The 27,954-nt window shown below is 39.9% G+C and overlaps 4 protein-coding genes across 5 annotated transcripts; 2 read left to right on the forward strand and 2 right to left on the reverse strand.

Moving 5' to 3' along the window:
• The first annotated feature begins 88 nt into the window (after positions 1-88).
• cold (coiled) lies at positions 89-1,753 on the forward strand. The gene is made up of 3 exons (XM_017166341.3): positions 89-280; positions 342-652; positions 710-1,753. The coding sequence occupies exons 1-3, from the start codon at positions 223-225 to the stop codon at positions 800-802; spliced, it is 462 nt and encodes a 153-aa protein (XP_017021830.1). The 5' UTR covers positions 89-222; the 3' UTR covers positions 803-1,753.
• Positions 1,754-1,768: 15 nt separating this feature from the next.
• On the reverse strand, positions 1,769-3,642 carry Ptth (Prothoracicotropic hormone). 2 transcript variants are annotated; one of them, XM_017166339.3, is made up of 3 exons: positions 2,698-3,642; positions 2,099-2,449; positions 1,769-2,032 (listed from the first exon to the last, which is right to left on the reverse strand). In XM_017166339.3, exons 1-3 carry the CDS (start codon positions 2,704-2,706, stop codon positions 1,769-1,771), a joined length of 624 nt encoding a protein of 207 aa, XP_017021828.1. In that variant the 5' UTR covers positions 2,707-3,642. The 2 variants fall into 2 exon arrangements, with proteins under 2 accessions (XP_017021828.1, XP_070144928.1); XM_070288827.1 differs by having other exon boundaries at positions 2,099-2,469.
• Positions 3,643-4,003: 361 nt separating this feature from the next.
• On the forward strand, positions 4,004-6,224 carry Pph13 (PvuII-PstI homology 13). Its single transcript, XM_017166338.3, has 4 exons — positions 4,004-4,312; positions 4,468-4,754; positions 4,815-5,580; positions 5,639-6,224. Exons 1-4 carry the CDS (start codon positions 4,272-4,274, stop codon positions 5,685-5,687), a joined length of 1,143 nt encoding a protein of 380 aa, XP_017021827.1. The 5' UTR covers positions 4,004-4,271; the 3' UTR covers positions 5,688-6,224.
• An 8,499-nt stretch (positions 6,225-14,723) lies between these two features.
• Gsc (goosecoid homeobox) lies at positions 14,724-27,398 on the reverse strand. Its single transcript, XM_017166237.2, has 3 exons — positions 26,484-27,398; positions 24,997-25,373; positions 14,724-15,225 (listed from the first exon to the last, which is right to left on the reverse strand). Exons 1-3 carry the CDS (start codon positions 27,139-27,141, stop codon positions 14,941-14,943), a joined length of 1,320 nt encoding a protein of 439 aa, XP_017021726.1. The 5' UTR covers positions 27,142-27,398; the 3' UTR covers positions 14,724-14,940.
• Positions 27,399-27,954: the final 556 nt, after the last annotated feature.

Here is a 27,954-nt window from a genome sequence, read left to right on the forward strand (position 1 = left end):
GCTTTAGAAAAAAGCCAGAAATAGCTGAAAAATATGCCACAGGTGGCAGCACCATCCTGTGCTGGAAAACGCCAAAACTTTAGGGTTGCAAAACTCACGCGACTTTTGTTTTTTTTGGGAGTGGTTTTGTTTGTTAATTATTTTTGCGTTTATTTACGGTTTTGCTATCAATTTTAAGCTATTTAAGTTATTAAAGACTTTGTGAGGCTCCATCTGGTGAAGATGAAGTCGTGGGAGATAGCCCTGGTGGCCATTGCTGCCGTTTATTTGTGCTCGCAAGGTAAGTGACCACACCTAAAGAATTACAAACACAAAAAGCCAATTTAATTCCCATTTCCTAGTGAGTTTTGTGGCCGGCTTGGAGTGTTATGTGTGCTCCAACCAAACGGGCAATACGGAAAAGTGTCTGAACACCATCAAGACCTGTGAGTCCTATGAAAACACCTGCGGAACGGAGATCCGCTGGGGATCGCAGCCATACTTCTCGGAGGGCGCCCTCAAGCAGTATTACGTGTCCAAGCGCTGCATGACCAAGGAGCAGTGCCAGTCCAAGCGGAAGCGCTACATGCAGCTGTACTGCACCCACATCTGGTACGAGGATTGGGCGTGCAACGAGTGCTGTCAGGGCGATCGCTGCAACTACTTTGTGATTGTGAGTAGAAAAAATGGGGAATCCTAGAGTCCTTGAACTAACCTTTACTTCTTGCAGAGCGGTGCAACATTGAGGCAAGGCTTTGGGCTAGGCTTGACCCTGGGTATCACGCTCTTGGGTATGGCAGCCCGGCTCATTTCAAGATCTTAGCCGGCAACACACAGAAAATACCCTCCGCTTGATTTATTAATTTCAACAAAGCCGTCCATAAGCTAAGTAAGATTACATCCATAACCATTTCCTTTTGTGGAATGGAACGCGTCCAACTAGTGCCTTGACTCTCGCTCAAATATTTTACAAGTTTTAGTAGAGTAAGTAACGTAAGCACATGATTTTTAAAGACAATTTATAGGCGTTTTTCGAATATTTTATACATTCCCAAAAAGAGAATAATTTCCCTTAGGAAAATATATTTTAATTTCTTTGTTTGCCTCAAAAAGTACAGAAAAACAAAGAACTTTGTAGGAATTTCGATATTTTAAATTCCGATATTTTAAAATTTTACGATATTTTCGATTTGCTATTGAGTGAGAATATTTTTTCCATATGCTAAATCGGATTTTACCTCTTGAAATACATCAATTAAGAACGAACCTGCAACTCACACTTCCTGCTCAACGAAGACATTTCTCTAACGAATTTTATTTAACATTCCTTTTAAAAAATGAACTATTTTCAAACTAAATATTAATACATTACTTGTAAAACCAAATTAACTTCTTGAAATCTAGCCAATATCTACCACAAAAATCTCAAAAGTTGTAAACAATCTTTAAAGAACATATTTTAGAGACCTTTTCTTTTCTTTTTTACCTTATTTGTGTCTTGGAAAAAAAGGAATGATGACAAAATTTACATATAATATTATATTATTCTATAAATGCACAAAAGGCCATCCAAAAGTCTGACAGGCTGCAGTTAATCTAAAAATAATATAAATTTAACAAACCACAATTGAAATAATTTTACAACCAAGAAAATGCCTTGATTAAAACCACTGTTGTATCTTAGAATCTCACACCCCCGACACCCACAATAAAGCAATTCTGGCGTCTGTTTGGCGCTTTAATATACAAATATATCTCACAATTAACTCACATCCTTTCCAACGATCCATCACTTGGCACAGAAGCAGCCGGCGGTCACGGTAACTGTTTTGAATTGCCAAGGCTGGGCCATCATGTCCCTGTTCAGCCAGGAGTTGGCTGCACTAGCGCTCTCTGGTGCCATCTCCTGCGTTAAAACCTTAACCTTATACTCCAGTGGGCGGCAATTGGAGCCGTGAGTGCACTTGGCCAGATCCTTGCCCGAGTGCGACTCGCAAACGGCGTTCATTAGGTAGCGAGGAAAGGCCTGGCTGCCCAAGTCCAGCAGTTCGTTCTAAGGAATCAATGGAGGATCATAAATCATCTATATTTCAGTTTTTCCCAAAAAAACAAAACAAACCGTAACTTTGCAATCACAGCCAGCGGAGTGGACATCATTCCGCTTGGTAGCCAGCAGGTCCTCATAGAAGTCGTTGTAGTACATCGGCGGCAACTGGTGGGGCATGGCTCTTGGTGATGCCGGCGCCTCCATGGGATGAGGTGTACTGGGTGGGAAGCCAAAAATGGCACTCAGCATCTTGGAGGTACTGCGATCCGGCTGCTGCTCATCCTGCACCTGATCTTCAAGACACTGGGGCTCGCAGCGTCTCAGACCGACCATCTCCTCGTAAACGCCATCGCTGGGGTACCGATTCGTGGCGTATCCTTTATTTGCCAGGATCAACAGCGCCAGCGCTATGGAAAAGGGCAACTATAAGGGGAAAAAACATTCTTTTCATCATTTATATTTATTTATATTTTATATATTTTTAAACATATTTTATAAAATTTTTAAACATATTTTATATATTTTTAAATATAGTTTTTATATTTTTAATAAATTATATATATTTTTAAATATACTTTATATATGTTTAAATATACTTTATATATTTTTAAATATATTTTATATATTTTTAAATATATTTCACATATTTTTAATATTTATCAAAAACTCACCCAGGGCATCCTGCTCGATCTGTGCCTGTCCAGCACTAAACTTCTTGTGCGGCTCTGGCAAAGGAGTCTTGGCCCTTTTTATACTCATCTTGGACAAAAGGCCAGAGCCCCGCTCGGATTACCTTTTGTGGAGAAGAGCAACTCCATTATGGGCCGTCACCTGGACAGGATGGAGAACAATGGAATCAACTGTTGACACCACAACAATGACCGCACCAAGCTCAAGTGCTGATGGCGAAGGGGTTGAGTAGAGTCCGTCCCTTGGCTATTTATACACTTTCCTGTGGCTTTCCAAGGCGATGGTGGTAGTGGTGGTGGGCGAGTGGGAAATGGCTTTAAGGCCTTAAGTGTTGTGGGAGTGTGTTGTGCTGGAGTGGGTCCAAAGGAAGCCCACTGACCCAGACATGTGTGCACAGGCAAAGGGCAACCTGATCCTCCCGCCTGCCGCCGTGGGATGACCACTGCTTGTGGGGTGGCTTCCGAAACAGTCTCCGAAAAGTTTTTGGTCTAGGTAGGCATACTTTTAAGCGGACAGGCAAAGAGGGCTTGCCTTCACGATGGGATTTGTATTTTCCGGAATTTTCCCTTAATTTTCCTTAACTTTTGTTTCTTTTATTAGAAAATTTGCTACATATTTTGGCTAAGAGAGGTTAGAAGATATACTTTCTATACAAATGCTTCTAAATTTTAGTAAATACGGAAATATACACAAAAAATTTAGGTATTACCATCTCCCTAGACATCGCCAGGACTCCCTTTCCCTTTTCAGACGCCACTAGGTATGAGCTCACTGTGTCTCTGCTTATTTTTTTGGCCACATCTTGGGTCAGGTGCAGAGCCTATGCCCCCAAAGAAATGGTATGTCCGGCTAGACCGACTGCCAGAGGTATCATTGGGTCAGAGTTGGACCTCCACTGAAGACTATACTATATGCCATAGTAGGGTGCCCGACGAGTGTGTAAGGTATAATGAACGGACTCTGGGTCTGGGACTAGCCTTCTAGGGCTTCCCGTTCGGCGGGGGCTGCTCGCAGCTAGACCACTGTGGAAGTACCCGCCTCTCTCAGTCGAAATCGCGTCGTCGAGGCAAGAACATTGCCCACTGTGTGTCCACAGTTTGACATGCACAGCTAGCCAATTGCTTTCGAACCCAAAGAAGAACTCTGGTTATTCCCCGAGGAAGATGCAGCAGCTTCCTCCGCTGGTCGCGGATTTATGCTGAGCTGCAGCTGCCTTCCAGGAGAGGAGTAGGTTCTTCTCATCGGTGCTGCTGTTGTACAGTTCTTTTTTTCCGCCGTGGAATTTGTCGAAGCGGAAAAGCGGCGAGAAGCAGCAGCAGCGCCCGCGAAGCCCTCAAAGTGTCCGACGAAAATCGTTAAAAAATAGCAGAGCAACAAAAAAAAAACAACACTCAATCGGCGACTATGTCACGACGCGCTTGAAGACCGTTATAGATAGGCAAAGATTTGGGATTTGCAGGAGAGATCCAAACAGAACAGAGCCTGCTACAGCAGCTCCCGAAGCTTCAGCGGCTTCTTTAATCCATTTTCACCCATCTTTAAGCTCAGGATTCGCATGGACAAAGGCACAATGAAGCGCAAGCAGAGGAGATACAGGTGGGGATTTGCTATAATCAATATAGAAATCTGAAAATTACTTATAAACCTGAACTCCTAAGTTAAAGAAAAGGCAACGACCTTAGAATACCCGATCACTAAATCATACATAGTTTTTGATTTTGTCTCTCTCTTTTTGTACCCCAAAAAAACAGAACCACATTCAACACCCTTCAGCTGCAGGAGCTGGAGCGGGCCTTTCAGCGCACCCACTACCCCGATGTCTTCTTCCGGGAGGAGCTGGCCGTACGCATAGACCTGACAGAGGCCCGAGTCCAAGTGTGGTTTCAGAACCGGCGAGCCAAGTGGCGAAAGCAGGAGAAGATCGGTGGCATGGGAGGCGGAGAGTACAAGGAGGGAGCCCTCGAGCTGGATGTGACGACGGCAGCGGCCTACGATGACAGTGCCAGTGCTGTGCTCGGGCAACTAGACAGTGCTTTGGGTAGGGATTACCCAGGGATATATTATAACTTTTCTAATATTTTTTTAACCCACTTCCTAGGTGGCAGTGGAACCCTTCTGCCAGACACACCCCCGCAATCCTCCAACTCCTTGGACAACGAACTTAAGGCTCCCTATGGAACAGGCGGCATGTCGCCTTCGCGGCTATCGCCCAATATCTTCTTGAACCTCAACATTGACCACCTTGGACTGGAGAGAGGAGGCAGTGGCCTGTCCATGGAATGGTCCACCTATCCACCTCAGAGTCAGGGCCAGACGCAACCGCAAATGGAGGTGGAAAACCAACAGCTTCAGCAGCAGCAGCAGCATCAGCAGCACCCGCCTCAGCAGCTTCATCAGCAGAATCCTCACCAGGAGAATCCGCACCAGCAGCAGCACCATCAGCAGGCTCTGGAGCTTGCCAACGCCTTGGACCTGGACATGACCGATGGCTCTTCCGCCTACGATGAGATGAAGTTCCTCAGCGTGGACCAGTTCACGATCGATAGTTTCAAGGCGGACTGCATACTCAGCATGCAGGAGCAATCCCAGCTGCAGCCCTATGTGGGACACTCCTCCCACTCGCTGGGAGTCAGTGCCTCCAACTCGGAACTCTGCCTGGAAGGTATTGGTATTGGCATCGGCATGTCTGCCTTTGGCATGGAGGAAGGCGAGCCCAAGACGCCGCCTTCGCTTTTGGTGCTGGATAAAACGTTGCCCTCGTTGAGTATTGGCGTGGAGGGTATCGCTGATCTGGTTGAGCAACTGCATCATCATCATCATCATAGCCATCACCAGGAGGGCGGAGGCATCACCAGCGATGTTTTGTGAGTCACACTTAGGCGAATTACTTGAATAGTTAATCTTTGACTTAAATATCTCTAGTTCTAATGGATGTGTAGCTGCTCTAGGTCCTAGGGAAGCCTTGTTTTAGCTGTATTCTTGTTTTCTAGTCAATGTCGATAAGTCTAGGCTTAAGTTCCAGACCAAAAAGGATCAACACAACACAGAAACCATGGAAAAACATGGGAAGAAGAATTATAATAACAAAATCTGCACATTATATGGCAGCCAAACCGTGCGATGAGGCTTACTTAAAAAATAAACACATATTTCCGTTAAATATGATTTTGATTTAAAGTTTTTATTTTAAATTTTCCAAAAAGAAAGTTTAAAGATCAAATATACAAATTTTTGGGAAGAAAATATGTGCTCTGATACTCACAATTTCTTTTAGTTTTAATTCAAATTTTAAAATTTTTTTTATTTTTTCTTAAGAGTGAGGTAGTTGTCAGGCTCCACGCTCATAATTCGTTGCCCATCCATGTTTTAAATAAATTTAAATTTTATATATAAATCAAACAAGTGTAATCATTTAAACAAATTGTGAAATTTCAACCTTGTAAGTCTAGTTTAGTTTAAGGCCAAATATAAATTAAATATTAAAAATTTATAAAAATTTGAAAAGATATCTAGATTTCGGGTTTTTTTAAAAGAAAGATTTCAATACTTTTGGGAAAAGATTTCTTCAGGATTCTCAAACAAAATATTACTAAACAAGAAAACGCATGATAATATAAGAAATAAGATGCGTAACGCCATAAAATGTATATTTCTGCAGGGTGAACTCTCCTCCAAGGACTAGGGAGGTCATTTCAAAGCATATAGTAGGGTAAGGTGGGGTAAAGCCGACCTAGTAAATGGTTTTGGCTATAAAATGCTTATTTTACATCGGATAAAGTCGTTATATATACCAAATTAAAGGTTAGACTTTTGGGCAACGTTCTATGCATAGCATTTTATTCATACCTTTGAAAAGTTTTGAGATACAAGCGTTTTACGAAAAAGTTCATTTTTGCTAAGTTCAAAAATGATGGGGTAAACCCGACCGCCTATGTTTTTGGTTGATTTAGTACAGATATAACCTAAATATAGGTTTTGCAATGATAAATCAATCAATGTTATGTTAAATAATGGTAATAAAAGATAAAAGAATTAAAAAAATTTAAATAGCAAAATAATTAATCAGTATCATCTGATTCGCTGCTCAAATAGCTTGCTGGCGTTTTTTGGTTCGAGTTGAACGTCTGGTTGGCTGCGATGTTGATGGTTTTGGTGTGATTGTTGTTTTTTTTGGATTTTTTGCGGCAGGATTTACCCCACTATTTAGAGGTCGGATTTGCCCCACCACGTAATTTTTCATAAAAACGCAATTAAAAAAGAAATTATGAAAAAAAATGAACCAAACTTATATGCACTTTGTAGGACTTTATTCAAAGAATCTAAATCCACTTACCTTTTCATGCGATAACTTTGACAAAAAGAAATATCCTGCAGTCAATTATGCACAAAAATGAAATTCAAAATTGTGAAAACAAACTTGTTGTCGTTTGACCATCTCAATGTTGACTAATAAAATGCTGTCATTTACATTGTTTTCGATGCTCTACACGACAACACTAATATTATTTTGCGTAGTGCTTCCGATTTTCGAAAACAGAGGGAGGTCGGGTTTACCCACACTGTCGGCTTTACCCCACCTTACCCTATTTATACAATATTAGGAATAATATAGTTAAAGCTTTATTTATGATTATTTTTAGTGTAACTTTCCCCTGACATATAAATCGTGGCGTGACGGAGTCCTTGACTACCATCAGGTTTTGGTATTTAACTTTTATGGATTCCGCATATGTGTGTGTGGTATACGTAACAATGGAATCCCTACTCCAATACTCCTGCCCTTGTTTGTGGCTCGGATTAGAGGCAAACTAATTGTGCGATTTGAATGGATTTCGGGTTTTCACTTCTGTTTGTTCGGCAATAACATTTGCTTTTGCTTTTTAACAATTGCCGAACAGAGTGCTCCTCCTGCCTGCTCCCCCTCATTCCCTGCTGGCGGTAATTTCCATTTACCGTTATTAAGGACGACTGCTGCAGGACCTAAGCAGTCTTAGGAAGGACCAACCAGGACTCCTCCACTTCCATTTAAAAGCTGTCCCGGCTTAGGCAAAAAGCTCACAGCGGATGAGGATTTGAAAATAAAGAGGAAAATGGTCGAGATTGTTTTATTTGCATTTATAATAATAAATTATAAAAAATATATAAAAAATTAAATATAAATAATATAAAATATATATATAAATATATTATTAAAATTAATAAATAAAAATTAATGAATTTTATGAAGAATTTAAATTAATTTTAATTTTATAAGCTAATGTTTCTTATTAAATTTCTCATAAAATTGATATTTCCAGTCCCATTTCCCTGATCTGACGACGTGTCCCCTGGTTTGATTAAGACTCCTTCAGACAGGCCAGCGCCCAGGTTCCAGGACTTAAGTCCAAAGCCTTGAAGGGCAGAGGGAGTTTCCGCTGCTGGCGGAGAATGCAGAGCTCACGGCTCAGCTGGCTTAACACCTTGGCAAGCTCCTTGTGGATTTGTTGGGGCCAAGGGAAACGGCCACCTAATGACACCCTCTGCTCCCTGTCCCCCAGCTCACCCGTCCTGTCAGCCATTTTGCCGCTGACAATGACGAGCACAATAAGCTAATTGAGGCTGAGGTGGATGTCGCAGCGGGTGGACAGGGCACAGCATCTCCCGGATACAGATTCAGATACACACACTCTAGAGGTTTACGCCGATGGTTAAAGGCATCGGCGGCGGCGTAGAGGTCAAAATGACTCGGCGGCGGCGGCGTAGTAGTCAGAAAGAACCGGCGGCGGCGGCGCGTCAAATAAGGCAAAAAGGCCATTTTAATGAGTTATTTATTTTTTTTAAAGTTTTATAAAGAACAATGACACTGAAGGCCGCGCTGAAGCTGCGCCGATGCCGCACCAGCGGCGCGCCGCGGCGCGCCGTTATTTTCATAATTTGGCGGCGGCGCGTCAAATAAGGCAAAAATCGGCGGCGGCGGCGGCGTGGCGCGGCGGCGTATATGTCTAACACACACGAAGCCGAAAAAAGTTCATTATCCCCGGGTCAACCAGGGGTTGACACCGTGTCCCCTGGCTGCGGGTATGCCGGCAAGCGAATGGTTGCCATTGGATAATCTTCTCTTATGAGGCCGCCCAACGATGCGCGAAATTCGGTTGGCTTTTTTTCACCAGTGCAACCCAGATACCCGGAGAAGAAGGGGATTCATTCATTAGTCCATAATATATGTATAATGAAAGGATGACATTATTAACTTAATAGGCAACGGAGATTAAAAAGGAAGCGCATTTTTTGTATATAAAAAATTAATAAATGAATAGGGAAATCATTGTGGTTTTGAAATAAATTAAAACTGTGTCTAAAAAAAACTCAACAAAATTTTAAAATGATCATTTAATTCTTGTAATATTTCTTTGTTTACTTTTCAGAAGGTTTTTTATATATTATATATTATTATATTATATATTATATATTATATATTATATATTATATATTATATATTATATATTATATATTATATATTATATATTATATATTATATATTATATATTATATATTATATATTATATATTATATATTATATATTATATATTATATATTATATATTATATATTATATATTATATATTATATATTATATATTATATATTATATATTATATATTATATATTATATATTATATATTATATATTATATATTATATATTATATATTATATATTATATATTATATATTATATATTATATATTATATATTATATATTATATATTATATATTATATATTATATATTATATATTATATATTATATATATATTATTTATATTATATTTTTAATCTACAACGTTTTAATGAACATTTTGGTTATTATTTAAAAATTATGTTTAAAAGTATACAACAAATGTAATATTTAAACAAAGTAAAACCACAAAAAATATATATTTTTAAAAATCTCATAAAGAAATTGAACTAAGTGTTGATCTGAATCTCATTTTGTGACAATTTTTTCCAATAATTCTTAGTTTAAATATATCTTTATCTAATCCAAAAAGCTCTAAAAATTATAAATAAATTTAAATAATACCCAAAAATATGTAAAAATTTTTTAATATTTTTAAATATTTTTGGGAATATTTAATATTTTTAAATATTTTTGGGAATATTTGGGAATTTAAATTTGTTTCTAATTTTTAGAGATTTTTGCACTAAAACATAAAACCAAAAATATTTCTTGTACACTTTTTGACACAATTTTAATTGATTTCCTAAATCCACAAAAATTTCCTTAGGCTTTAGTTTCCTTTTTATATTGAAACCCATCAAAATCTCTGAAGATTTCTTAATCGCTTGATAGAACACGAATTTTTTGTATAAAAAAGATTTAAACTACATGCATTTTCCATTTAAATCTTATATTTTGCCACATTTTCTTTGAACTTGCTAATGGTTTTTGTGACTTAACCAGAATGAATTTCTTCTCCAATTTCTGCAAGCTCCTTCTCCTGCTCCTTGCTGTTCCGCATCTTATTCCTGGCACATTTAAAATTAATCGAAAATCTTTTCTTTGGTATTATTTCGAGCACTCTCGACTCCGGGGCTGTGTGCACAAGGACCACAAACTTTAATCGATAGTCAAATAAGCGTCGGGTCTTTCCAGGAGCAGAGGCAGGGCGAGGACAAGGCAAGGAACACATCAGGACATCGTCTGCCATGTGTGTGTGTGTTGGGAGAGAGAAAGAGAGGGGCTTTCTGCTCCTTGCTCGGCTTTTGTGTGCTGTAATTTCTCTAACGTTTGTTTATATTTTATATCGAATGCGCCCCGGGCCGCATAAACGCAATAATCGCACATTTTATGGATTAAACTCACCTGCTTCACCTGCTAATCTACAGGGCAGAGCAGGACTCGTGCCCTCAAGCGGATCGACCAGTGATTCAGATTCTCTGAAGGTCTTTGATCTTTGGTTAATGCAATGAGAAACACATCCTGCTGAGGAATTATAAGAGAAAAGGGAGAGGGTACTGGGATGTTGTTACTTTTGGTTATTAGAAAATCTAAATAAATATATTTAGGAGATCTTAAGAGATTAACAAACTTTAAGGTAAACTAAATAGATATTTATACCCTTGCAGGGTATTATAATTTCAGTCAGAAGTTTGCAACGCAGTGAAGGAGACGTTTCCGACCCTATAAAGTATATATATTCTTGATCAGCATCAACAGCCGAGTCGATCTAGCCATGTCCGTCTGTCCGTCTGTCTGTCTGTCCGTCTGTCCGTCTGTCTGTCTGTCCGTCTGTCCGTCTGTCTGTCTGTCTGTTTCTACGCAAACTAGTCCCTCAGTTTTAAAGCTATCTGAATGAAACTTTGCATATAGTCTTCTATATGCTCTCACTGCTATATATGTCGGAACGGGCCGGATCGGACGACTATATCATATAGCTGCCATACAAATGTTCGATATATTTTTCGAAAAAAAATTATAACTTTGCTGTTTTTCAACATTTTTGCACCATTTTCAAGATATGGCCATTTTATATTATTTCTGAATTTTGGTAAAAATTTTATGAAAATCGGACGACTATATGATATAGCTGCCATAGGACCGATCAGGAAATTAATAGGAAAAAAATTATAGCTTCGTTGTTTTTCAACGTATTTTTATCTACTCTGAGATATAAGCTTTTTTTATTATTCTAGAATTTTGGTATAAATTTCATAAAAATCGGGCAACTATATCATATAGCTGCCATAGAAGCGATCGGTAAATGCATAAAATATGTAAAGCTGGGAATGTAAAACGGTAACTGTCAAACTGTAATCATAATAAGTATAGGTAAAATGGAATGAAACTCTATAATATAAACATCAAAACCAATCTGCAAGGGTATACAAACTTCGGCGTGCCGAAGTTAGCTTCCTTTCTTGTTTGTTATTATTTTAGTAAATTAAACTAAACTCTTGTCTTAAAAACAACTAACTAAGCTCTTCTATATTCAATTCCCTTAAATATTTCCTCTTACCCTTGGACTCAATTGTATTAAATAAAATTTAAATAACAAAAACTACTTATTTGCATATAATTAATTAACAACATAATAAATAAATTTAATTAAAAAGCTACAACAAAGAGCTCATTACCTATTCAACATTATATTACAATTAAAAATACAAATAAAATATGCAAAGCCCAAGGGGATTTAATTATCTTAAAAGAATATTAAGGCCGGGTGCACCTAAGCCAGCCTCGATTCCAACCAGTATCACCTTTAATCCTTCCCCAAAGCCAGGTTGTGCTCCAATGTTCCATGATAATTCCTCGCCAGCTCCGGACGACACTCATGAATCTCTCATCTCCGTGTCGGTTGGTGCTCTCCAAATGGGTTATTCATTATGCATATGCATTCCCCCTACCCCTGGCCCCCAGATCCTGGCCAGGACATATTAAATAATGAAATATTAAAATCGAATGCGACTGAAATGACTTTTGGCCCGGCTCTCCGCCCGGCGAGGTGTTCATGTGAATAAATTGCAATTAACAATATTTTTATTTCAACAAACGAAATGTCGAACCCTTTCTCCCTCCTGCCTACCCTTGGGCTCCTATAAATAAGAGAGAAAAAAAATGGGGGAGCGGCATTTAATTAAAGGCAAATTTAATGGGTAAATATTTCATATGCCACACACACAGACACACTCATATACACACACAAAGAGCTCGAAAAATGGTCGAAAAAATTGTATATAAAAAATAGGAACATATATATTTATATATGGATACAGTAAAGGTCATAGAAATAGGTTTTTTCATTTATAAATTTTGTTAAAAATTAACAAATCTTAAAATATATATTTTTTTTTAAATAATTATAATTAATAATTAGATTTTACTTTTTATTTATTTTCTATATAATATTTAAAGCGGTATCAAACTATTCTTCCCTACAAAGAAACCTGAGAAATTGTTAAAAATTTATATATTTTTTTTAAATTTTATATTAATTGTATTTAAAATATTTAATTAGACTTCCCTTACAGTTTCGAAACGCACATTTTCCTAACGCTTAAAAAAAGCCCTGACTATATGTGTGTCCTGTGAGTAAATATCAGCGAGCGGGGAGGGAAAGTGTATATTAAATTTCGTGTTGATACAGAGAACAGGAACGGAAAAAATTATGCGAAGCGTGTACTAGAAAAACAAAAGAAACACGAGAACGGTTTGGAAACAAAAAGAAATCAGAAAAATTAATAGAGTGCAAATATTTGTAGATTTTTACACGAACTATTAACAACGCAGGGCAGCAAACAGAGCCCGCTGGAAATAAGGATCCAGATTCGGATACGGATTGCGGGTAACTCGAGATCGTATCATCATCATATAGGGCCTGAGCCACATAGGCCTATGCAAATAGAAGGTCCAGGGCCCGGAATGACAAGGCACAAAGCCAATGGCGACCGTGACAGGGCAAAGGAAGCGGAGGAGCAGCCACAAGGAACTCGGCTCTGGCTCTCTCTCTCAGGTCAAGACAGAATAAATTTGAATTTGAATTTGAATTTTTGGTCTTCTCTCACCTGACTGGGCCCTCAACTCTGTTTCCCTGCTGTTCTGGCTCTGCCAAAGGAAAATAACAAGATGGAAACTTTAGCAAAGAGAAAAACACAAAACAAAAAATCTAGGAGGGAGAAAAAACAAGCTGAAAAGGACACAATACACAGCAAAGCGAGACAAATTTGTCAGTTGCATCTTGGATGTCCCCAATGGAGAGTGGCGAGGTGAAATTCTAGGACTAAGCACAGAGAAAAAATGTTAAGAAAAGTATTTAACCAGAGCTTAGCCTTTACTTATCTTAATTTTTCTGTTAATATTTGCTTAAAACCAAAAAATTTAGTGAAATAATATAATTTCTAGGTGGCTATGATTTTTTTTAAATATATATTTACTTAGAAACCAATTTAGTTCAAGTTTTAAATAAAGGTTAAAGCTAGGGTTAAAGTCATGATTACCAGATAGAAAATTAAAATTTTGAATTTTTTAATAGATTTAAATTATAATTTCTAGATGGTTCTGAATCTTTTCAAGCTTGTTTATACTTTTCAGATATTTCCCAGAATTTATTAAGATATATTTATCAAACTGACTTCAACGACTTCCCATGGGGATGATTTCCACAGACTTTGCCATCTTGTTTTCGCAATGCCAGATAGAAAATGGCCAACAAAATGCCAGAGCAGAGACCTGGCAGATACATCTGTCCCACACAGAGAGATACAGATACAGATACAGATACCGAGACATATACAGATACATATACATTTTCCTCCCCCAATTCACAGACCCCCTCCTCAGACCCATTCCCATCAATTTCAGATCCTTTGTGAGTCTGTCCGTGTGTTTGCAAATTGATTGGAGGCGAAGCCATCAAAGTGTCCATTGGAGCTGCTAACAGGCTGACCACCAACGGCTCTGTCTCTTACTCCCTCTGTCTCTGAGTTATCTCGAGCTCTTGTTACCGGTTACCGGGCAGGTGTGAAAGCTCCTTGCTGGGTCTTCCCACTTATCATTGAAAGTTTTTCCGCGTTAAATAAAAATTTCTTTTCACTTTTTTTTAATTTTTCTTGGACACTCTGGACGAGTTTTTGTGTTTTTTTATTCGTTTTGTTTTCCAATAAGTTACTTTGTTTTTGTTTTAACATTACAATTAATCGTTGGAGGAATTATTACACTTAATTTTTGCTATGGTATGTTTTTTTTAGACTTAGTTTTTTATGAATTACGAATTATAATTAATTATTTAGATGCAATATTAACTTTGGACTTGGACACAGGACACGAAACAATTAGGACTCGCACACACTTACATTACATTACATACATACATACACTTTTACATACAATTAGTGACTGTACAGATTTTACTAAATATATTTAGGTTTTATTCAGTTACTTTTTGGGTTTTTTTTCTCAACTTAAAACTTAGTAACAAAAAAGAGGCGACTCCTTGCTATTTACAAAACAAAACTTAAGGAACTAAGGGCCAGTGAATTATTTATATATTTCAGTTTACAAATTTTAAAGTTATAATTCAGTCACATAAATAATTTTAGCACATTTTTAAATAAATATAAATAATTTGTATCAAAGGTCTTTCTAAATTTAGACTTTAAATAAATCTAGAAAGGTTGAAACTTCATCAAACTTGGCCCTTAACTTATGACTATCCTTTCTCTATATATACAGTTGCCACGCCCTTTTCTTTAGGCCACTTCCAGATCGGAGGACTCGTCGGCATCGCTATAACCATTCGGATCGCTCTTGATGTGCACTAATTGTGTGGCATAGTGTTCAGAGCCCGGGCACTTGATGGCTACGTTTCCGTTTCCGGTGGAGCTGGGTGTGCCTGTGCCCCCGCCGCCATTATTGCTGTTGCTTGTTGTGCCGTTGGTGGTGCTACCGCATTGCTCCTCCTGCAATTTCCGGAGGCGCTCCTGCTCTTCGCGTTTTTGTTTGCGCCACTTGGCCCGACGGTTCTTGAACCACACCTGGAAAAATTAACAAGGGAAATATTTGGTTTTAATAAAGGGTAAAAACGAAATATAGATTAGAATTTTAAATTTTATTAAATAGATTTATAGTTATTTAATAGATAATAAGTTTTATTAATAAGCTTCTAAACATAGATTTTAAACTTAAGTCTTTGCCTGCAATGTACACACATTAACGAACTAGGAGCAGCTGTACTAGTTCTCAAAATTTAAACTCAAGTTTCCATCTTACTATACTCTAAGCTGTTTTATTATTTAAATGTTATCACTTTTCTTTAATTTTTTCCCCTCTAAGGTTTCTATATAGAATCTACTCCCTACTTCTACCTCCTCTTCTGTTACCTTGGTTACCTTTGAGCCAAGTGGCGGGGCTTCAAAAACACTTTCATCCGTTTTTCTCTGGAAATTTTCTCTTCTTCTTTTCGGGATTTCTATGCATAAATATTTTAAGTAATTTTTTGTACCATTCCCTCTTATTTTTCTCCCTCTTTAGCTATGCTTAGCCTTTCGTTGGCTTCTTTTGGCTCAATCTTGGCGTTTATCTTTTGGGGGGCCAGTTGCCAGGGACAATTCTTCTCCTGGCCCTTCGCCACTCTGCTGCTTTTTTTTCAGGATTTAATGAGATGACTTATTGTAATTGTAATTAATTGTGAAGGCAGCAGGAGGAGGGAAAGAAATGGTACAAAATAAGGGAGAGCTGAATAAAACTTTTGAAAACTTAGGGTAGAAATGGGGTATGTTGAGTAGAAATAAAACTCGGAAGGTTAAAAAAAACATAAATAGTCAAAAAATAAATTAACAAATTATAACATATATTTTGAAAAATCTAATATATATTTTTTTTAATTTTTCTTTTTTGTTTTTAATGTTTCTTGACTTGTTTCCCTTATATTTTTCTTTTTTTTGTGCTTTAATTAGACCTCTGGCCACGCCTACCAACCCTTGTCTCGTTCTTCTCCTTCCTTAACCCCCCCAGTACCCTTGAAACTCACTCGCTTAACCCTTTCCCATCTACTTAGTTAATTAAAACAAAAGACGACTGTGAAGTGAAGTGACTTAGGGGTTAAACAGCAACACATTTCAGGGGGGTTAAGCAGCCAGAGGATGGCATTTCCCGTTATGTAATCACCCTTGTGACCCATCATCATCATCTATATCTCATTAGCCCCCCTCACAGAGAAGCTACCCCCAGAGAACCCACTCCCCTGCCGAGGGCGGAGTCTCTTCTTCTCCCCCAAACTCGCTGGCTGTCTCTGTGTCTCTGTTGCTCCCCTGCGATTTCTCCATTTCTCTCTCTTATTTAGCCCAATCCCAGTTGCAACCCTTATTTGTGTATTTCCCTTGGTCTGTTTGTTGATTATTTGTTGAATAAATACTCGAGGAAAATGCTGTGCAGGCTAGGAAAAAGTTTAATTAGAACAATTAGCAGAGGGAAAAGTTGATTTTCCGCAAAAATGAAATGTTATTATCATTTCGAAAAGGGAAAAGTTGAGGTTTCTGTGTTGTTTATGCAGCAAATCGACTGAATTTGTTAAAATAATACAGAAGGAGGGAAAGGAAAAGCAGGGATAAGCACGAAAGGCAAGCGGAAACGGAAATGACAGCAGAAAATGCGCTAAACTTATAAGCAAAGGCAGCACTCTCTCTCCCGGAAGCTCATTTAATTTCGCATAAAATTTGTGTAAATTTCAGCAGCTGCTTTTCATATATATTTTCTCGACTTATTTGCTTAGGATTTTCCCTTCTCTTTTCCCCTACTTTCCCGTTGTGATTTCTGCTGGAAAATGGCGGCACCTTGGCAACCTTTGAAGGCGTCATTCGTCAACGTCATCGCTGCTTTTTTTGATGTCAGTTCATATATTTCTCATTTTCCACTTGATTTAATTAGATTTTTAGACAGCTTTCAGCATTAGGTGTGTTTTGTTTGTATTTTAGTTATTTATTTTCATAATTTTCATAATTTTCATGAGCTTAAGTTATTAAAACAACATAACGCGCGGCGGCCGTTTTTCAAAAATTACGCGTTGTTGGACAGGCAATGAATTTTGTGATTTAGTCAGCTTAATTATGTCAACAAAACACATACAAAAACACACACATTTTTACTCCCACGTAATTGCCAAAATGCAACAGTTTTATAATCCAATAAATTCTAACACGAAAAAAATAAATGGGGTTTTTTTCGGGGCTTTTTTCCGACGCTTATTAAAGTTGCATATTTTAATTAAATGCTTGGCCAGGCAGGCTAAACCGCATTGAACCCTAATCCAGGCGGAACTATAAGGCTGGAGGATGTGTGTGGATGAGTGGGTGGTAGGAGGGTTAGAGTGGCGGATGTGTGTGTGCCGGAAAAAAGCGAACGCGCTCCGCTAATCCCGTAATTTGTACAGCCAACAGTCGAAGTGGAATGTGTGCCAGCTTAAAACCCTCCTAAAACCCCCCTTAAAACCCCCGTTTAAACTCCCTATAAACCCCCCTTAAACTGGTCTAGTACCCCTCTCCTATATCCCCGCTTAAAATCTGACTAACGCACAACAATTTTTGGCCATAACGCTGCGGGGGCCTTTTTTGCTCGCAGTGAAAATTTTCGACAAATTAAATAAACAAAGGCGCAAAAAACTGATGGAACAGAGAGGAAAGAAAGGTGTATAGGCGTGCATGTGTGTTGTGTTGTACGATTTTCCATGTTGATTGATGGCTTCTGCCTGGCAAAATTGGTAACAATATGGCAGAAATACTGTTCAAAAAACAATGATATTAAAATAATATTTCAAAAATCTAAAAAAAAAATATGTGTAAGGGAAATTTTCAAAATAAAATATATTGACAAAGCTAGGAATTTATTTGTATTTTTTAATTTTTAAATAAATCTACAGGTTTTACTCTGGGCATATGAAAATGTTGATAGTAAAAGTGTTTTATAATTAATTATAATATTTGAACCTAATAAAATTCCTTTTTAATTATTAACTAAGTAAGAAATTCCTATTATTTCCCCTATTTTTTCGTTCAGTGTTCATGGGCAGGTGAATTTCTCATCCTCTGTTTTTTTGGAAAAGAACTTGACATGCATGGGCTCTCGACTTGGAGTCGCCAGAGAGATCTCTCCCGACCTTTTGCAAATATTGCCACAGATTTTTCATCCAAAAGCGCATAAATCGCTGATACCGCAGGAAAATCGCGGGGGCGGTGGGGTCTCCCGAGGGGGAAGCGTCTGAAAAGCGGCACACACACATATTGGGAAACGTGCATGAAATCCATTGAACAAACAGACCCACGGCAGTTGATTTTTAATTAACTACAAAAGCGCTTTACGCTCCGCCCCCTTTGCTACGCGCTTAACCCGTTTTTCCCCCTGGGAAAAATCTCTTCTGGCATTCTGGCAGACTGACCCTGGGTATGTGTTATTTTTGGGGTTTTTTGGTCAGTCTATGCGTGTGGTTTGGATTACCAGAAGAGGACCAAAAAGGCTGAAAATGCCGGAAAATGCATCGATGTGGCATGAAAATGTTGCCGAAATATGTAGAGAGCTACACTGCTATCATAACTTTGCGCTTCGTTAATCGCTGCACCTGCTCAATGCCCCTCTTTGCTGATTTTACCCCTTTCCTAATTTTCTTTGTTGTTCCAGTTCGCCAAAAATTGTCCCCGACGAAAGCCAAAAACATTGGCAGCCAGCAAAAACAAAAACGAAAAATTACATTTTTGGCTGGCTTCGAAAGGGTTAAAAGGGGAGCCCCCCTTGTAGATTTAACAGGTGGGGAGCTCGGTGGGCGTTGTGGGGTTAAACACAAAATGGCGGCCGCCTTTTTCGTCAGGCGCTTCTAATTAGTGAAAATTGGCAACACAATTCGTTTGGAAACTTCGTCACCAAAATGGGTGGCACCCTCGTCACTCCCCATCCCTCCCTTTTCCAACCTTTTGTGGCAAATTGTTGACGCTGTTTTCCGTCGTGTTGTTGGATTAAAATCGCGCAGCCATGAAAATTGCTCGTTACGCACATTCCCTTTCTTCTGCCTTTTTTTTTTTGCAAGCACACAAGGGTTAAAGTGCTGGTAGACTAATTACGTAGCAGTGAGCTTTTGCAGGACTCCAGAAGGTTCTTAAATTTATCGGCCTATCGGAGAAGTTGACAATTGCTGCTGCTGCTAAAAAAATCATTTTGTATCCGAAAAAACGTGTGTTAATACTCAAAAAGGGGTAAACCTTAAAACAAATTATATATTATGTCGAAACCATGAAATGCGCATGGAAAATTAGAATTTATAAACATAAAAAAGTAGCCCGTGCCTCTTAACTCAACTGTACTTGTGACAGCGCAAAACGCAATGGGAAACGAGTCATAAACTGCAAAAGCCGAAGTGATCGGGTGTTTCATTAATAGCATAATACGTAACTAGTTGGTTAAAATTGCAGACATTAGCAAACATTTTTGCATTAGCCATAAAAAGTGCAATAAAACAATTGAGACTCCTGCGGACAGTGCAAAGATGGCAGCCGCCATAATACAACATGCGTACAAGTGTATGTGTGTTCCAATTCGCCGCAGCCAGGCGAATATCGAAAGTACCGTATGCAACCGTGCAACGGCGAAGTGTGTCTTTACCTATTTCCTGTTGCCAACGTAAGAAAGAAATCTATTATTTAAAAAAAATTTTTTTTTACCCAAACAAGAAGGAGAAAGTTAATCACAATAGGAAGAAGAATAATACGAAAAGATTGACAATAAGAAGAAAACTAAATTAAAAATATCGGTAAGCGACAAATTTACTTTACTTTTTATTTAATGTATTCCAATTTCATTTAATCATTATTCTTCCTAGGAAATTATAAAAACTGTAATGTATTTTTGTAACTTAAGCTTTAATTTTAATTTTCTTTTGTATAGGTGTTGGTTTACGAAAGTTCCCGAATTCTTTTGGATTTGTTCATGCGCAGGATAGAATAAATAAGAAACAAAAAGAACTGAAAACTTAAGGAAAAGAAAATATATAATATGCTAAATTAAAGCTTAGTTAAGTCGAAAAATGAAATAAAGAAAAATTATGAAATTAAATAAAGAATGACAAAATTAAAAAAAAAAATAAAATAAATTAAGAAACTCTTATACTCTCTTAGACTCTACCGCGACTCTTCCACGAGTCTTCCAAAAGACTCCTCTGGGACTCCTTTAGAAGAGCCCCCCGCGACTCACTTAGAAGTGTCGCATTCGTAGGTACACTTTCTCCCAACAGAAGATTGGAAAGCGATCAGAATGCGATGTCGCAGGCGATCAAATTAATCTTCTAGAAGAGTCGCAGGAGACTCTTCCGCGATTGAAATGGTTGGCTGGGGAGTTATCGATGTGTGGGAAAAAGAAAATGAAGAAGGAAATTATATTGCTTCAATTTATGTTAAAATAAATGTATATTCTTGGAATATAATAAAAATAATGAAAAAACACTATTATGGCTTTCTTTGTTATTCCGATGCATCACGATATATCAATGTTTTGAAATATCAATATCGAAAGTATCGATGTATTACAGCTCTACTATATATATTTAGTTATTAAGGTTCGCCAACTAGGGCCAAACCTTATCCTACTTCTTTACTTATTTATCTACCAGATGTTTTCTGCTCGGCTGCTCCGACTGCAGTGACTGGCACTGGCCGGTGTGTCGCTTTATATAGCCGGCCGACATCTGTTTTCCGTCGATCGATAATCGATCATTTTCCGATGGTCGATAGCCGGGGCGTCGCCAGATCGTCCGTATCTATTCGATTACTAACAGCTGTTGAGGGAACAGTGAGAAATTGACTTTACTTTTTATTTAATGTATTCCAATTTCTTTTAATCATAATTCTTCCTTGCAAATAATAAAAACTGTAAAGTATTTTTGTAACTCTTTTGCCAGACTTTTTAACAGCGCCATTTATGAATTCAAACAACGTCTGCCCCTCTCCACTTTTGCAGTAGCTTTTATCATAATTAAAAAAGGAAGAAATATTCTACAATCTCCCGCAATTAAATACCCGTTAAAATATTTTCTTGACATTTTACAGGAATTTCACAGTTAATCCTCGTAATACGAGCATTTTTTTCCAGCAATTTTTATGATTTTTTCACCCTAAAAGCAGAGCTTTTTTATTATCTTTTCTATTACTTTTTTTTCTTCTTGCTAATCGCCGACACGGGGCGACCTTTTAACAGCTTAGTGACCTTAGTGCACCTGTCCAACCACGCCCCTTCATCGGTTGAATCCTCTAGCTAACCACCTTCGCACTTTTCTTGGGGGTTCTTTGTGTAAATTTATGCAGCTTCGAGGGCAATTTTCTCCCTCAGCGATAATATTTGTCTACGGTTACACGCTTCGACAGCCAAAACTGTAAAGCAAACATGGGAAAAGCGTCGTTCCCCTTGGAAAAATCCCAGCCCCGAGGCGGTAAACGCACTTTACTGCCCGCAATTCCCGCGAGAATCTAGAGCCGAGCTTCCTCAAAACTCAAGTGTTTGAATAATGGAAAATTATTAAAAATTATGACGGCGAGAGAGTGTTTTCACCCACCCACTGGGGGGTGGTGGTTGCTCTGTGCTCCGTGACCTCGGGTAAAATTAACGAAAATCTGCTGATTCCAGCTCATTGCCGTTTTTAATTCAATTTCGAGGCTAAACAAACATATTGCCAACGGGCGGGAGGGAAAGGGGACATGTTTATTGTGTCTAAGGGGGAGACAATAATAATAATAATAATAATTCGGAGGCAAAATATACTTTAGTTAATTGCCGACGCAGGTGGCCTGCTCGAAACAGAAAGAAACCCCTTGACGAAGTCTCTTTCTCTCCCGATTGTGCAACTTCAAAGCGGCATGATCCTGGAGATGGGTAATACGAGGGTGACACAGGCCCTTTCTCAAGTCCTAGCCAAGACAAAAAGACAAAGCAAAAGTGGTAGAAAACAGAAGACGATCGCCTCACAATGAAGGAGTGAGGAGTGTGAGGGGCAATGAGTGGGCACATTCTTCGCCGCACATATACATATATTCGAGAATGGGTAACATCAATATTTGTGGAGTTTTGAGCGAGAGAGAGGAGCACAAATTATGCCAAGCTGATGATTACTAATTTCTTGGCGACGCTACTGCAACCCAAGACAAATATTTGAATTGCCCTCCAGCAGACCGCTCCTCTGCCTATATCTTCCACATACCCGTCCCTCTATCTGGGCTGATCGGGAAACGAAGTCACCTCGATCACTTGAGCTGCGGGATTAGGCGTATTTGACTTGCACGCACCAAAGAAGGCAAAGCGAAAAATATAAGAGACGCCCAAGAAGAGAATGGCTCTGTTTGCTCTCTACACACACACACACACAGGTAACGAACCTCTGTGTGAGCTACTGTTTTACCCGATCTTCTTCGCCTCGATCCAATCCCAAACCCAATCTCAAACCCAATCCCATCCATCGAGTGTCTAAATAAGAATAATAATTGTAAATGATGAAGTCAAAATAAGCAGATCATTTAAATGCTGACTGCTGTTTGGATGGGAACTGAATAATTACGACAAGTTTAGGGGGGAGGGTTTAAGTTTCGAAATCGGAAATCTGTGAGAACCGAGCTTTATGTGGCGTTAAAGCATTGGTATACGAAGGTCTTAGGTAAATGGGTGCTTAATTAATGAAATACTTGGAGAACATGTAAAAACTAAGTTTTCTCTTACGAATGGGAAGATTTTGGTATAATATTTATTCCATAATATCGGATGTTTATAGTTCAAATTAGTTATATATTTTTTAAATTTCTACCAGAAACTATCCGATAAAATTGTTTTCCTTAAAAATCCTATTCCAAAAACTCCCTAATTAGATCACAAAACTGATGTACTCCTTCCCCACAAGAGTAACCCCTGTGTAGGCATCGAATTTGTTCATTTTTTACATTCGACAGTTTTCTCTTTTGTTATTGCTGCTGTTTGTCTTAGGCAAGATTTTCAATAATTATTGCCACTTATGGTACCGCGACTCTGGGGTCTTAGAGGGACAGAGAGACGATACCAAGACTCTGGGCATCGAAATCGCGGAAGAAGGGGCGCTCTCGAGTGGCCAGGCTCTTGGCATGCAAATATGCTAAACAGTAGCAGTCACAAAAGCTGGGGCTGCTGCTGTAGCTGCTGCTGAAGTTGATTATGCTGCTTAAGTCAATGACGAGCGATGACTGAGCACAAGATTTGCTATGGGGGGCTATGGGGATTTTCAGCCATCAGCCATCGTCCACTTTGCTTGTCAGAGACAAGTTTGAAGTCTCTTTTTGTGTGTGTGTTGTATGTTAATTAGTCACAGTCGCCCCAATGAGGCAGCAGATTTGTTGTCAGTCTCCCCCGATTTCCAATTAGTTGAAGAGTTGGGAAATCATTTCCCCCCCACTCTCTATCTTTCTGTAAGAACTCTATCACAAACCTGCATTCTAATCCGCTTAGGATTCCGAATATGATGACCCGTGGGCCGGAAACTTGTCGCCTAATCAAAGAGCTGGCGTCAATTCGCCTGCGGGTTAAGTAACGCCGCTCATTACCCAAATGGGTTGGCAATGCAGGAGAGGAGGTTGTCTTAAGCTGAAGGCTAAACATGTACCCACACCCAGGTGTCAACAAATGTCGCACTTGTCCGCTTTCCTTTACCACGGAAAGGTGAGGGTGAAAGGAAGAAGGGTTTCATTTGGGGTGACGGCAATGTCTAGATTAAACATTTGACCGGTTGACAAACATATTGCCACGGTAACTAGCTCTCGGGACCCGGAAAGCGTTGCTAATCCTTATCAAAGACGACGCCCTCTGATTTCTATGCATTACAAAAATTGTGAACAAATTAAATTGTCAACTTTTATCGCCACTTATCGTCCTGCTTTCCCCCTTGGTGACCTCTCAATTTGTTTGTTTGCCTCCCTGCTTGTTTGTTGTTGGGTTTCCTCGACACTAATGGACTTTGAATCACAAATGTCGAAGTTGTAGTAGTCGCAGCAGTATATCCCCAGATCCAAAGGGATGTTTAGACCCCCGGGGTGGGATTTACAAGGCAGTAAGAGGAGGGGAAGGAGCTGGATGGGAATCCCTGCATATTTACATTGGCAATGATACGATTCCAGAGACATACAACCACCAAAGAAGCACCCAGAAACAAGCAAATAACCATCGCCATCCGTTTAAACATGCGGTCCCATTACCCAAATTAAGTGAATCATTCGGATTGGCATTGTTTTGCTTTCGCCAGAAGGAGAAGCGAAGCCCCGCAAACCGCCGACAACTAAATAAACAGCGAGAAGTTCTCAAGGGGCGGGGTGTGCAGGGAATTCTCTGTGAAGAGGAGAGCAGAGCACAGAGATTGCGATGCAGATGCCAGAGATTCGAATTCAGAATCTGATTCATTGTGTGGGCATTGCGGGGGTGTGGTAGCACTCAATTGGTTTCACGCGGTGAATTAAAATGAGCGTGAAATTAGAGCCAAATAGAGGGAAAAAGGTTGATTACATAGGGTGGGTAAAGGGAGACTGAAGATTTTGAAAGCCAAAATTGATTAAATAAATTATAAATCACAAAAAAAACCTTACAACAAATGATATGAATATGAATTAATCCAAAAATAAATATATAAATTATCGTCTCAAGGGGAATATTTCCCTATTTTTACCTTTTTCTTCTAAAACTGATATTTCCCTAAAAAAACCTAGCTACAAAATATAAATTCTCAATATACTCCTTAAAAATATACAAAAACAATTGGCGACACTCACCTCCACGCGCTCCTCTTTGAGATCCACTTTCAGAGCCAACTGCTCCCTGAGCACCACATCCGGATAGTGGGTCTTGTCGAAGGTGGCCTCCAATTGCTCCAGCTGCTCCTCCGTGAAGATGGTGCGATGGCGACGCTTCCTCTTTGGTGGCGGCCCATGGCCCAAATGCCCCAAATGATGGTGTTGTCCGTGTCCGTGGTGGTGCGCTCCTAGATGCGGATGGTGCGGATGGGCGTGCGGGTGATGTGGGTGGTGGCCATGGCCCGCCGCCAATCCGGCGGCTGCTGCTCCGCTAACATGCGCCTGCATCTGAGCGGCGGCCACATGGGCCACGGCAGCCGCGTGCATGTAGTTGGGATAGAAGTTGGGGTAGGCCACTGTGTGTGCAGGAACGGAGCAGGGAAAAAACAATAAGAAAAATTCATTACTCCCATGGCTGTAATAACAGTCATATCATCATCATCCTCATATATGTAGAGGGTAGGAGTGGGGCCGGGGTAAGAGGAATATTCCTCGGTAAATCCTTAAAAATGCGCATAACATAAAACGCGGAAAAACGGCCGCCATGTTGGCTTTTACACCAGAGGAAAGAAAAGTAGAAGCACAAAAAAATGTTGGTTGCAGCAATTTTACTAAAATTTTACTAAAAAAAATAATTTTAAAAATAAAAAATATTCCTTATTTCAATTTAACTTTCCCCTTTATAGAAACTAAAATGTTTACTCCAATTGTAAGCGTGTGTGCGGCTTCCGTTTCCGGTTGCAGTGCAAGCCGAGGGAAACAAATTTATTGCGCCCGGTTTTTTTTTTAATATTCATATCCTGCGGGGGAGCCTTTGAATGAATTTAAGCGGGGATTCTGCATAAATCTTCGCCAGAGATCCACGCTCGAATCAACACAAGACCCAAGCTTGCGCCCAAAACCAAGCCCACTCTTAAAGCCAACCCCCCAGGTGGCCCAATCTGAGACTTAGGCCTCATGCAAATCCTCTCACCGCACAAAATCGAATGGAAATGGGAAACGGGGAAGGGGAAATGCGGAATCATCTTTCACGGATCATTGCCTAATTATGAATAATGCCATTCAGGATTCGCTTGAGGATGAGTGTGGTTCGGTTCAGTGGGTGAGAGGATGAGGATGAAAATAAGGATGTCGGGCTGTATGAGTGCATGAGTGGATTCCCTCAAGGTGTTTTCCCGTGTTTAAAGTTTGATGGGAAGCCGCATAAAAGAAGTTATTGAACAAGTACAGTGGTTACCAGGAAGTGGAAACTTTTCCACAATCAATATTATGAAAATATTAGGGAAGTTGAAGTAAACTATTAGGATATATTTGGATGCGTAACTAATTGAGAAGAAATATATTAAAAAATATATTTTAAATTATATTATTTAAGCAATAAATGATGATGAAATTTCTTTAAAAAATTATTAAAAAAATACCCTTTAGAATTTAAAAAAAAGCACTTCATTAAGAGCTAAGCTTACCCAGAAAATCAGAAGGCGAGGCGGCAAAACCGCTCGCCGCTGCCGCCGCCAGGTGACCCAGATGCAGGCCGGGATGCTGCAGCATGGCAGGAACCCTCTGCGGTCTAATTGGACTGGCGGCAGCGCTGGAACTAGAGTTGGAGTTGGGCGAGGCGGGGGACTCGGCTCCATTGCGCTTCAGTCCAAGACTGATGCCATTGGAGGTCAGTCCATTGGGCAGTCCTCCGTTGCTGCTGTTGTTGTTGTGGTTGCTGCTCGGGTTGGCCGTAGATCCGGCCTGCCGAGAACCCAGGATGCTATCGATGGTAAAGAGTGAAGCTGCGGCTGCCGAGGCAGCTCCTCCACCTCTCCTATCGTCCTCGAGAATGGTGACTCCAGACTGACTGCCATCATCGGAGGAAGGCGTCTGGCTCTGACTCTGCTGGTGGTGTTGGTGATGGGCGTGCTGCTGTTGCTGCTGCTGCTGGAGCACCGACTGCAATCGTTGGCCAAGGTAGCCGCACTGCTGGGAGTTCAGGAGCATGGCGGTGGTCAGGTGATATGCAGCCGAGTTACCAGGGCTTCGGGAGATCTGTCGCGGCGGCTGCTGCTGCTCGCCAAGATCGCTGGGCGATCGCTTGAGCGTGTAGCCCGCCGGCGGGGAGTTGGTCTCAACCATTTGGGCAAGTAGGGAGCCCGCAGGTGGTGGCGTCGGCGGTGGCGATGGACTGGGCGTGCTTACGACGGTGATCTTGAACTTGGCGGACTTTGGGGACGGAATGATGTTGTGGTCGGGCGTTGTGCTGGGGCCCTCTTCGCCACCTCCAGCTCCTCCTCCGTTGGTTGCGCCGCCCGCCAGCGTCGCCGGGGTCCACAGTGAGGAGAGAATTTTGAAGATTTTTTGTTCTACTTTCGAAGGCGAAAACAGTCTCGACGGCACTTAATTGTACGTATTATAACCCAAAAGGTTCACTAATAACTCGCAGATAAATCGCACTGAACACGCGTCGTGATTTCTCATAAATTTTCACAGGTTTTTCCTCAGATTTTCTTTACCGAAACGGATGGAACCCTTCTTGTCCGCTCGAGCTGCGAAACTGTTGTGAGAGCGTGTGCCACACGACAAGTTGTCGTCAATCCAGTTTTCACGGATACAGATGCAGGCCAGCAGTAGCAGATACACAGATACAGATACAGACGACCGGCTCTCTCTCGTTAAGCGGACATTTTTGGTCTCGGAACCAATGAGATTGCGCTGAAGCCACGCCCCCTTTTGCTACCATATTGTCTGGCCCTGCTCTCTCTCTCTGGCTGTGGCCCTCTCTTTCTACCCTCTTGTGCCCGGCTCTCGGCGTCCCTTTTCCACGAACGAACCATTGTTTCCGGTGGTTGCTGGCGTTCGTTCCTCCCAAGGTTGCCAGGAGAATGAAGAGGTCTTTGATGGCAAAAGATGGCGCTTCAGAGATAATGCTCCCCCCTGTGAGCCCCCCAT

The sequence above is a fragment of the Drosophila kikkawai genome, chromosome 2L (genome assembly GCF_030179895.1).
Source record: "Drosophila kikkawai strain 14028-0561.14 chromosome 2L, DkikHiC1v2, whole genome shotgun sequence".
In the NCBI taxonomy this organism is placed as follows: Eukaryota; Metazoa; Arthropoda; class Insecta; order Diptera; family Drosophilidae; genus Drosophila; species Drosophila kikkawai.

Coding starts and splice junctions, on each gene's coding strand:
- cold (XM_017166341.3), top strand. CDS start 223: ATGAAGTCGTGGGAGATAGCCCTGGTGGCCATTGCTGCCGTTTATTTG. Junction 281..341: donor CGTTTATTTGTGCTCGCAAG/GTAAGTGACCAC, acceptor CCCATTTCCTAG/TGAGTTTTGTGGCCGGCTTG. Junction 653..709: donor GCTGCAACTACTTTGTGATT/GTGAGTAGAAAA, acceptor TACTTCTTGCAG/AGCGGTGCAACATTGAGGCA.
- Ptth (XM_017166339.3), bottom strand. Junction 2,033..2,098: donor GCTGTGATTGCAAAGTTACG/GTTTGTTTTGTT, acceptor TTGATTCCTTAG/AACGAACTGCTGGACTTGGG.
- Pph13 (XM_017166338.3), top strand. CDS start 4,272: ATGGACAAAGGCACAATGAAGCGCAAGCAGAGGAGATACAG. Junction 4,755..4,814: donor GCAACTAGACAGTGCTTTGG/GTAGGGATTACC, acceptor CCCACTTCCTAG/GTGGCAGTGGAACCCTTCTG. Junction 5,581..5,638: donor GGCATCACCAGCGATGTTTT/GTGAGTCACACT, acceptor AAATATCTCTAG/TTCTAATGGATGTGTAGCTG.
- Gsc (XM_017166237.2), bottom strand. CDS start 27,141: ATGGTTGAGACCAACTCCCCGCCGGCGGGCTACACGCTCAAGCGATCG. Junction 25,374..26,483: donor CTCGCCTTCTGATTTTCTGG/GTAAGCTTAGCT, acceptor CTGCACACACAG/TGGCCTACCCCAACTTCTAT. Junction 15,226..24,996: donor TCAAAGAGGAGCGCGTGGAG/GTGAGTGTCGCC, acceptor TAATTTTTCCAG/GTGTGGTTCAAGAACCGTCG.